The 12,273-nt window shown below is 35.5% G+C and overlaps 1 protein-coding gene across 5 annotated transcripts in view; it reads right to left on the reverse strand.

The window, feature by feature from the left end:
- FAM120B (family with sequence similarity 120B) overlaps nt 1–12,273 on the reverse strand; it is a 63,366-nt gene that overhangs the window by 25,837 nt on the left and 25,256 nt on the right. For all 5 annotated transcript variants that reach the window (XM_055810573.1, XM_055810576.1, XM_055810575.1 and 2 more), the window contains exons 5-6: nt 10,347–10,519; nt 6,205–6,297 (exon numbers count right to left, since the gene is read on the reverse strand). In XM_055810573.1, the coding sequence (XP_055666548.1) occupies nt 6,205–6,297; nt 10,347–10,519 (266 nt within the window). The remainder of the gene's footprint in view (nt 1–6,204; nt 6,298–10,346; nt 10,520–12,273) is intronic.

Consider the following 12,273-nt stretch of genomic DNA (forward strand, 5'->3'; position numbering starts at 1 on the left):
AACATTGCTGCTATTTCTTGCTGCTGAAACCTTGCTAATGACGAGCTACAGGGCAGTAAAGAGGAAAACTCAAGGAAAAGCAGAGCAAATTTACACAGTTCTGGAGAAAAAACGCATGATCGTCTTCCACAAAGGAATACAAATGCTTTCTTTTGAGGCCCTTGCTCAAAATTTTGCTCAAAATTTTCTTCATAAGCACAGTGAATCCAACCAAATTAATGGATTTTTCTCAGAAGGTAGAAGAGCTGATCTAGTCATGCTGGGGTTTGTATTTGTGCCAGTGACACATAACAGAATTCACACAGTTATGTGAATTCTGATACTAGAGCTTACGTCAAATATAAAAAATGTTCAGGGAAATAAACTCTAATAATACTAATAAATATACCAAATTTGGTAAAGAAGAAAATGGGAGAGAGAAGGGCAGAATAGCAATCTTATCTAGAAGTTGAATTTGTTACCCTGAGAAAAGATTTTTTGCATGTTTATGAATGAACAGCAGCAAAGAAAGAGCCAGTTGCCCATGCAATAGGACCAAAAAACCCCTGAATTTCTTCAGAACTTCAAAAGATGCTTATGAAAATAAGCAACAGATAAGAGAGGGGACCTTCAAAGAATGCTGTAAGCAGTGAGTAGCTTCAGCTCCTGCAATACAATTGTATTTGCAGTAACGCATGATCCATGCAAGTGCAATACGTCACTCTTAGTGACAGACCAAGGGAGCCATACCTACCACTTCAAAGTCATTAAAGAAAATAAATAGGTTCTGCAATATGAAGGCAGCATGCTGAACTAGGCCTGCAGGCTTAAGAGGCCAAAACACAGTTATTAAAAGCAGTGTATAGATGTCTGAAAACTGTCAGCCTTAATACACACATTAATTATAAGCAGGCTCATTTAATGCAACTTTCTCTTGATTAACTCTGTATTTATATATTTTTTTTTAATGTTTCAAACCAAAAATAGTTTAACTACTTGAAGACTTGAACTGTTTCTCTTTGGACTAGTCCATTTAAGACATAAGTCCATCTCAAGGACATGAGAACAAAGTTACATTTCTGAGGTTGCAGACGGACTGAATTAATCTCAGCTTGAAATCACATCCCATACTGCTGAACTTTTGTTCCAGATTAGCCCAGTACATTGAGAAAACCTGAAGACTGCAGATGAGAGAATGGGCTGAGCAGCAATTCCATGACCAGTAAACCACTGCAATCCCCACCATTCCTCACCCCCTGCCAGTTAAAATCTCACCTATCATTTTAAAAACACTTTTGACAGATGCAAATTTTGTGGGGATATAACCCCTGATTCAGTAAAGCATTTAGGAATACACTCAAATTACACTTTAGTTAATACTAAAACACCATAGAAGCAGGTCCTAAGTATGTAAGAAAAGTTTACCTGAGAGATCTTTACAATTTATTTTATGTTTTACTCAATCCGATTAGACTTCAAGCAAACATTTATTAGGAAACAGTCACACAGGCACAATAAACATACACTGCCTGGGGAGAAAAGTTTTTTTTAAAAAAAACAACTGTTTTTGAAAAACAGATAGCTCACAAAGGCTGTTCCAAGTCTGTCTGACAAGTATTACATCTAATGGTGTTGACAAATGTAACTTGGCTTGCCAAATAGGTCAGAAGACTGAAATTCTGGAATGTTCAGAATCTGGGTATTATTTATGCTTTTCTGTCTGCATGGCAAGGGAGAAAGAATACAGAGTTTAAAAATAAAGAATAGATTTAGCAATATCCTTCTGAAATTTGAGGGACCCTAACCAAGATACCTACACACTACTCTAAAACATACTGCTTTTTTGCATGTGTGGCTAAGTATCTCTCAGGAAAATATTCAGAGAAAAATATCTTGTGCAATATTGCTATAATTCTATTACCAAGCTAATTTTGCTTCCATGACACTGTACACCAGAAAATATTTGAAGGTTCCATACAACTCCAGTTCTTGCTAAAGCTATTTCTGCCCGTCAAACTAGTTAACTAGTTTGCTAAGGTTTGAGGGTTTTTTGTAACTATTATTCCAAAAGCTAATTAATTCTTAAGAAGTATTTCATGAAAGTTCATTTGCAATCAAATTGCAAAGAGTCTCTGGAACTTAAAATTTAAGATCTAAAATGACAGTGTTCATTTTGTATCAGTAATACTTTTTAAATAACCAAAAGCACTTGAAGAATTGAAGGCATACACTTCAGCACTTGACTTTCTTATACCTCATGCACAGCCAAACTGTTCCTTTTACAAGTGGCTCAAAAGATGTAATTACTCCAAAGCAGATATTCTAGTATAAGTGAGTATTTTTTGGGAAGCTATACAGAGCTTGCAAATGTCATACATGCCAGCAGTGATGTGTATGTCCACCCATGCACCTGCTACTAACTTTGAGTTCATATTTTCTGACATACGCTTCACTTTTAAAAGCATTTAACAGGACACAGATTTCATCTACCAATTTCCAGGTGTATTTCCTTTTTAACCAGATTTTCCCATCTCATCTTTGGCCACAAGAAAAGATGTGATTCACAACTTTACACCTCCAATACAAACTTTTCATATTTACATATTTAAATAGTCACATATTTAAAACGTATCTGTGTTTATAAGTCATTATGGCCTCTCCTGTTTGGGCAGTATTTTACATGCATTACAGGTGAAAGATGATCTATAAACGCACTTGTAAACAACCAGGGCCAGCACAATATAAGAAACAAGACTGCAAGCATGCCTGCTGGTGCCTCTTTTTCTCTACAATGGCCTCTAAGTTAGACTGACGGCTCTCTGGGCTTTTTGCCAACATCACACACCAGATTAAAATAGAAAGAAGGGAAACAGGCAACCTGGGGTCCAAAATTTAATTCTGATCTTATGTATAAGCTCTATGGGAGGCTTGGGCAAAATAGAATGTTAATCTACCGTATAAGGGGGGCACAACAAACTAGGAAAAAAACCCCAAACTTATGAAAAAAAGAATGTATAACAAGTCTTCTCTATCGTGTGCACATTTTGAAACCATCGATCTTAAAAAATAATCAAATCTTCATGTTATTCTCAGAAAGTAATACTTAATGTGCATTTTAGTTATATGTCCACAGCCCACTTTCTTTCAGCATGACATAAACTATACTTTTTATGACTTTAACCCAATTTATTCAAACCATGGATAATTCTGTTTCAGAAATCTGCAGGTTTATGGATCACATTAACTATGAAATATGTATAGCATATCAGAAAGCAGATTTTAAAGTGAAGGCTAAACAGTTCTCTTCATCCTATCAAAGAACAGGCTCTATTTACATTTTCTCTCATACTTAACAGTGGAAGTTAAAGTTCTCTTCTGCTAAAACATACTTGCTAACGGACTCCTTTGCAGAAACAAAGCAAATTTTTTTATTAAATCAGTGTTCTTCACAGAACTGTTTACTAGGAGTAAACATTTTTTCTACATTTAAAATAATAATGTAGTCTTAAGTCCAAAATTGCAAATGAGCAAACATTTCCATAAAGTTTTGCAGACGCTGACTAAGTTTAACATAACTTCCTTGAAAGCTCTGTTATTCAGTTGCTCCTAGGGATCACGTTTAACTTCTCAGTGAAGAATAAAAAGTATGGTAAACAGATTTAAATTCTATTCCTTTGTTTTCCTACTATAAACCCAACATATTAATTAGCTATGTACTATTGAAATTCATTGTACTTGGATCCTTCAGTTCTAAACACAAATACCTAGAAAATTAAGCTGTTAAGAATACGTATTGATACCCTGTTTACTAAGTATTAAAATAACAGTATAACTCAATTTTGTAAATGTACTAAATAAACATAGCAAGGAGTAAAAACAGGTTAAGGTATTTGGAGAGAATCTTGAAAATGAGATGCTTGAATTACAGTACTCAGCTTGCTTTATTGATCATTATTTTTAGAACAGTTATATAAGATGTTCTATTAATTTAGTCTCCTGACCTTCCAAGCAAAAATTCACAGGATATTATTAAGTTCATCTGCACACCACATTTCAGAAGCAAACAAGAAACAGTTTTTTACTCTTCCTGTGAAATGAGATTATCCTCATATGAATCTTCAAATTGATCCTGGTGCTACCACAAAATTACAGGTAGCTTATATATGAAGAAAAAAAAGTATTTTTATGGCAATTAATAAAACATAACCTCTTGATATAGCTTAACCAGTCAGAGATACACAACAAACTGAGGAATAGCAACTGTTTTTCACTGGGAGATCCAGGTCATCAAAACACAGGACAGGGGATTAACTTGAAGGCAACAAGGGTAAGTTTCGAAACCGTTATTCACCTGTTTACAACCTCAAAAGGGAAAGAGACCAAAATCATTCCTCACTGTTCTCTTCAGAGGGGTTTATTCTGGCTCAAACTACTACCAAAGGCAGGACCGTGAATTTCAGTAGAATAAGACACAGAAGTGCTCTACAAAATAGCCCGACACAAACATTTCAACTGCATTATACGAATCTTTCATTGGCTTTTAGCAGAGCAGAAGCCATTACGTGTCAGTGTGTGAAGTGCTTACATAAGCAGCAGACTGATGTAACTTTGGAAAGGACCTACCAACAGCACCCATAAGTAAATCCAAACAATGTACTGTCCACTTCACAGAGTGATACATGATACAGTGTAAGTCCAGCTTTGTGTTTCATGTATTTTTATGTCAACAGTGGAAGAGCAGACAAAATCTGACCTGCCATATGCTTTGTGGGAAAGTTACAAAATTTTGTGAACAACTCTGAATTAGTGGAATGACCATTGCTAAGTAGTATACATTAATTCATATTACATGTTCGGATGCAACACTCAGATTTATAATTTCATAGAACCACAACACAAATGAATCACACAGACATCTAATTCAAACAGAATAAACTTCCAAGCACTTTAAAAACTTACATAATAGTACCTGTCAGTGCACCTATAAACAAATTGCTTCAACATTTCCTGCTTATGCTGGGCTTCCTTTATGCTTTTACTGAATGACTGCCATGATGGACTCGATAAAGTAATGACACCCTCAATATTAAGTGCAACACTATGTGCAATGTCTTTGGCAGAAATTACCATATTGCCTTCATTTCATCATTTCCTTTTTGTTACACAGATCTAACACTTGATCAGCTGCAGAACAAATTTGTGATTAATTCAGGAGAAACTGATAAGAGGCTGGACTTCATCTGTAATGATGAATCCAGTAATGAAACTGGAATCACAGCAGTTTTGTTATTTTGGTCCCTGTGCACTAGAAACAAATGGATAGTAACAGGAGCAGTGGTTTTACCTTGCTATCAGCAAAAAGTACTTTTAAAACTTTAGCATGGACTGTTAAAGTAACAGAGAATTTCTTGGAAACACAAGCAAGATTTTCACAGTGAAGGTACATTAAGATTCCAACCATTTCTAACCCTTTCCTCCTCAATTTTAAGTAAACCCACAACTCAAACAGCCATTGACACGTGCAGTCTGTGCTGTACACTGATAATACTTTGAATACAATCTCAAGCTGTAAAATTGAAAATGCTCTTGCATAATTAGACATGCAAGAACTATTTAGATGGTTCTACTGTGATAATCATCTAGGAACCTGCTTTTCCACATGTGAATTCAAAAAGATAGGAAAGAGGAAAAAAGATTTACAGAGTATATAATTTTTTAAAAAAAAACAACTTCTGAATAATTACAGAACAGTGTGATCCAAAAGGTATTCACTATAGTGAGCTACAACAGGTAACAAGACCTTTTTCCTGGTTAGGTTTATGTTATGCTTATGTCCTCCCATAGGTAGTAATACTAAACTTTATTTAGTAATTTTCATACAACTTATGTCTCAAAAATACTATCTTCCTCAGGAAAAAAGAATGAAGCAATGTTGCAAGACAGGATTTACCATTACAGATTTTCTATCAGCTGGAAGTCTGGAGGCCAAGTCAGGAAGAAATCTGAGACTAGTTCGTTTATCCTAGGACTGCAACCACTAGAAAATGTCCTTTCTATATTATTTTTTTACATTATTAACAAATGCAAGTATTCACATGAACTGTAACACATTAAGAGCCTGTATATTTACCATGATCCTCAGTTGTGGATCTGAAAAGAAACGTAGAAGAATTTTCCAAAAAATATTGATCCCAAAGTTACCATGAGCATTATTCCAGTCCATACCTGCAAACCCGCCAGTTGAGCAGCTGACTTCCCTTTGAGGCAGAGAATGAGTGCCACAAATGCATTTAAGTCCTCCAGAGAGAGGCTACTGACCTAAAATAAAAAAACACACATTATCTGAAGGCTCTGAAGAGGAACTTTCCGAAAATTGACTTTTCTTGCTCAAGCACATAAAACTTAAATCAATGACTTCAAGAAGTTACGACCACCATGAATGTATCATCTACGAAAAAACCCTTAAAGGAAACAAAACACTTACTTTCACAACTTGAGTGAAGTGCATACCCCAATACCTGTGTATAGTGTATATACATGGATTTCCACACACCAAACAAAATGCCCACCCTTCACGTACTCCCTTCTCCTCTTCCCTTAAGAGTTTCTTAATAACAGGAAAATTCTTCATCTCCATAACACTAGGCATAGTAAAAAAAAAATATTATTAAATATTAATTGCTTTATAATCAAGGCCCACAATAAAAACCACCTCAATAAACCACAGATGTGATGACCATTGTGATTTATTTCAAATGCTTACAGTTATCTGTTGGAAGCTTTTAAAAGAATCTAAAATATTTCAATTACCTATATTAAGCTATATGTCAGGATTTAAGAAAACATTTAGATTCTTTTAGCTTTTTTAGGCTACATATTGAAGTGGGAAAAACTCAGAACTAAGAAAACTAAACCTAAAATGTTCAAGTGGGAAAAGATAAATTCTAAACTCATGTAACAGTTCACTGTAATACTTCTATCAGGAAAGGGATAATGGGGGCATTTACTGTTGTGAAAAAGTATTCTGAGATTCTATAAAGGCACATGGTCACCTCAGGAAAAAGACAGTACCTCCAGACCAGCTGGGCTGATTCCCTTGCAGAACCAGTCCATTTCGGATCACTTGCTTCCTCTTGTAAGTACATTATTGATTATACATGTACACCAAGACCAAATACCCGTTACAAATGCTGAGGCTATGAAGAGGGCCCTAAGTGAGATCCATAAAGCTTTACAATTCTTTATGAATTGGAACCTGAGGGAAGGTTCCTCTAGCAAAGTGTGGAAATATGCATTGTGGGCTTACAGTACAGTTAAAAGGCTGCCTAAAACTCTGCATTGCCTTTCTTTTAACAGTGTAATTTTGGGGGGATATTGTGTACACCCCATTTGAATCTGTTAAAGAGTTTTTACTATGGCTATTAAAAATCAAAAAGTGACAGAAAAAATGAAGGGGAGGAAAACTAACAAAAGGGTATTGATGTAAATCAATAGAAAAATAAAATAAAAAAACCCCAAACACTAAGAAACTGTCTATAATTACTTCATTCACTTGCTTAGGAGGAGCAACCCATTATTTCTTCCTCAAAATAAAAATTATTCAACCTCTACTGAGAATTTTTTTTTTTTAAACCAGGCCTTGCTGCTTGTCCCACTGTAAAATACTTTCCCCTCTCTGATGCTGTTAAGACTTGCACAAAGCACAGGAATGTGAGGGATATCAGAACAGTTTTAAGCTTTCAAAATGCTCCTTGGTATTCATTAACTCCACCTGGCTGCTAAAATCTGATAATGGCCCTACTTTACCCTGTATTTCAAGTCAGGTGTCACCCTTGTGTAGATCACAATAAGAGAGGTTTGCTAAACCTGCACATTTCATACACTGCAGTAACAGAAGTGACTTAGACAATTCTTAATACTTGCACAATTTTGTCCTAGGAAAAGTTAAGTCAAATATTGCTTGCAAGTACAACAGCATGAAAACACTGCTAACAGAGCAGATCAGCCAAAATGCTTGTGAATATTAAAACACTTCTTTAAAGAAATATTTTATTCAGTAACTGAACTTGGTGAGTTATCATGCTTCCATGGTCAGATTTCTTCCAAAACTGTAAAAGCTTGAAAGATAAATGTCCCGTTTCTTTGGAGTTTGATATTTGAACTCATTTACTCCTTTCCCCAAGTTTAAAGAAAAACCTATTATTTTGTAATTTTTTCACTATTTTTTCTTAATGTGGAGGACATTTTAAAAGAACACTCACCAAAAAGATTCCTTTCTTTACATAGTTAAGATTTGCTTGTTGGATTTTTTTTTCCTGACTTAAAAAAAAAAGCATCTGAAGTTTTCATAAAATACTTGTATATAAACTCTGAGGAAGCCCGATGGGTTGGTCAGTATGTGATTCCTGCAAACACCTAAGTTTTAGGTTAGATTAAATGATAAGAAATGAAATTTTTAAGAAGCTCATTTCTCCCTCATATGAGCTGAAGGAAATTACGTTAGCCTGCTTCAAGGCAACCTACAATTGCTCAAGTTAAATCACCTTTGGGGTAACAATCCATCTTCCCTCTCTAATACAAATGTAAGACTGAAGTGTAAAGACAAGTACTGGGCCACAGTTAGACAAGCATTGTTTTCTCAGCTATAAAACAAACGGAAGCAGGAAGGCCAGCTCAAAGCATGGCTGCTGACACTCTTGCTCTAATGTTTTCCTCTCAAACACCCCAAAAACCCAAATGGACAATATCAGAGAACCAACCAAAGTCTGAAATAGCTCAGCAGTGAAAAACATTTTAATCCAAATCAATGCCCTAATCTGGCTCACAGGTTAGATGGTATCAGTGCAACTCAGAGGGCAGAAGAGAATCAGGAAAAGCGGACAGGTGTTGAAAAACTGGCACTGTGATGAAAAACCATCCATCAAACTAAGCCCTTTGTGTGATGTCTCTGCTATTATTCTTGTTGAAAACATGAGCTGCAAAACTGTTTTCACATCTGTTTTGAACATTAGCCTTTGGATAATAAGTTCTGAAACCATATCACTAAAAGCATTTTTTTTTTTTTCAGTTTTATTAATGTGCTGTGATCAAGGCTCAGTAAATCCACATTTCTGTAGGTGTTCTGTCCCATTACTCCTCTTCTTAGTCCCACTAAAGAAACCCTTCTCAAATAATTTAGCAATCATTCTATGAAAGGAAAGCACAATAATTAAATGATAGCGTGAAAATAGATAAAGAGAAACTGTAACTTCATATGCAAATATCAAGAACACTTAAGGTATGTTAAAAGCTAAGTACATATGTATCTTGCTGAATTGAAACAACATGACATGAATTGATGTTTAATGAGTTTCATCTTCCAAAAACTTTCCATTTATATTCTGCTATACAAAAATAAGAAAAAAAAAAAGCTATACGGATCATTTGTATAATTCCCATGTGTACTTCCTCAACACATCATCTAAGTTTGATCAAACACGTATGAAGGAAAAAGAAAGCAAAAGTCAGGAAGAACTTGTTTTCACATATCATACACCAGTATAAATCTGTTATTGAGGAAAGTGAAGTCCAAAAAAAGCAAAACAGAAGACAAACTGCAGTTCAGTGTAAGTAAAAGTGCACTACTGCTTATCAGATTAGATAAAGGCATTACAATTTTCTCATCCTCAGAGAGGAAAATCTGCTTGTGAGATCAGCATTTGAAAGGTAGCAAGTACAGACAATATATTAAATACCTAAGAGAAATGTAAATAATGAAGCAATATTGTATTTAATCTGGTGTTCCTTTTTATTATAATTAAGGTAGTCTGCTGCTGCCAAATGTTTGAAATTATAACAGAACTGCTAGCTAATGATCCCCTATTACTCAGAATTTAATGAGAAGAGCCATGTCTTCAATTCTAGCTTAAAACTGAGTAGACTGACAAGATGGTGTAAAAAAGTAGTGAAAGCTGACTAAATATTTATAATGCCTGATTACACAGTCTGCATAGTCACCTGAGGGAATGTCGTCTTCTCACGACACAAAGGAAACACAAAAAGAGAAGCATTAAGTTGCAAACAGGTCCCAAAAAGCAGAGGAAATCCCTCAGTTTATACTCTCTCTGTTAAACTGCCCAAGGGGATTTGTCATGGGCATGTGAGACTTATGACTAACCACTAAAAACCCCAAGTGTTTCTTGAACAAGATGATGCATGTTAAATGGAGTAATTAAAAATACTGTAATGCAGTACTATTATATTTGATCAACTATGCCTACAGTAAAGATTAAGAGAAAAATCCAGCACAGGCTAGCAAGGAACAGTTTATTAGTCAATCACATCTATCGGGGCTGACAGCTGAAGAAAAAGCAACTGTCCCAGTTTACCTGCATCATAAGATAGGTCAGCAAGCAGCAGAATGCTGCAACAGGTGCTTCTAGAGCTTGGAGATCTTCCATCCTGTCCTGAAGGTGAAAGCATGCCAGAAATGTACTATACCGTTGTTTTTCCACATCAGGTCCTTTGGCAAACCACAGTGTTTTCAAATTAGGTGTTCCACCTACAAAAGAAATCCATTATTTTATCTTGGCAGCAACAAGATAAAACATGCCTACCTCATTACAATCTGAAAGGAAACAACTGATCTGCTCTGGGCACTTGCAAAGACCACAGAGCTGAAATTAAAATGTATTTGACAAAACTTGGCATTTGAAAAAAAAACAAAAAACAAAAAAATTTAAGGCCTGTAATTTAAACAAATTGTATTGAATCCAGGCATGTTTAAGCAGAGTGGACTGAATTCAACTGTTATAACAATATAGACAGCAGGCTTTTACCCTTTGCAAGAACAAAGTTTGCCTACAAGTGTGTCCTTTCCCTTGGGGATCCACAGCTTTAAACAAGGTTAGCTTCATCAAAAAATAGTGATTCAGCAGAAAACAACCACATCTCTTTCTTCTCTCTCTCCTAGAGCTAGTGTATCAGAGGTCCTTGAAGGATTCTTGCATTGCCTCTATAATCACCTGTTCTAATGAACAAATGGGTCACCATTTGCTGTCCAATACACATCCTCCAAAACACACTGTGCTGGTGTATCTCCTCCGCAGTAGGTTCCAGTCTGGGAACAAAACCCAAATCTATCTGGTATTTTGCACTCCCTAGGCTACTGTATGAAACACTGTTGCAACCACACACAAAAGAATTGTCATTAGTTGTGTATAATGTATTTTTCCCGTCTTTCTACAGCATCATTCACCCTGGCCTCTAAATCCTTGATATTTACCCCATTTTGCCACGTGTGAACTGTCAGATTTGCTCCCCATTTAAATTACATTTAATCTGTTATCAGAATAAACACTAATGCACATGAAATAACAGAACAGCTAACTAGTTAAGCCTAAGAATTCCAATTAATGCCAGAATCCTCCCCAAAAGTACTGCTGCTTCTGTAGTTAACTAAAACGAGGTGTGAATTTTAAATGTGGACTAATTAAGCTACATTTGGTAACACCTTTTCCTTTTTTGTGTGACATGCAGCAGCTGTAGTCCAGTTAGGAACACTTGGGTGATAATAAATAGTTAAAGTGACAAGGTGCTGAAATCTACACAGAGGATGTTTATTTAGCCAAGAAAGCCCATTAACCAAATGGTACTAATTCTTTGGAAAGAGGGAAACTAGAAGAGAAGTTAGTATTTTCTTTCTTCATCTCCCTGATGGATTTTTTTTTTTTACTATTTTTAAGACTAACTCTCCCATCAAAAGTTTTAGCCATGTAAAGATCTACCATCATGATTGTAGGGAAATATATATATTAAGAAAAAAATACCAGTTGCTTGATCAGTGTTAGAAATGCAGGTTAGCAATAACACAAATACTGGGAGTGAGTGGGCCAGTACAGACTGCATGACTCAGATTGCTGGTTTTGATACTGGTAATTGCTGCCTTAAGAAAAAAAACAAAAAACAAAAAACAAAAACAGAACAGCAGAGTCTAAGTTCCAGGAAGAAAAGCAAATATAACATGCATAAAACCAAAACAAAGACAGCTCTTCTACCAAGCCTAAGAAACTTTAATGTCTGAGACAATTTTTGCATGGGTAAACTCAAACAGTTTTGATGGTTTCTGCTTTCCAGAAGGTTCCCAGCCAGCTGCACATGAAGAGATACACCAAGAATTAGTTAAAAGTACTCTTTCCATTTGTGCAGTTTTTTTTTTAATGAATTGCATCCAGGGGTACCTAATTATAGAAATCCTTCTCCAGAGTAAACCCATGAACTACATCAATAATCAAGATTACATATCTATATTGAGAG

The sequence above is a fragment of the Falco peregrinus genome, chromosome 7, assembly GCF_023634155.1.
Source record: "Falco peregrinus isolate bFalPer1 chromosome 7, bFalPer1.pri, whole genome shotgun sequence".
In the NCBI taxonomy this organism is placed as follows: domain Eukaryota; kingdom Metazoa; phylum Chordata; class Aves; order Falconiformes; family Falconidae; genus Falco; species Falco peregrinus.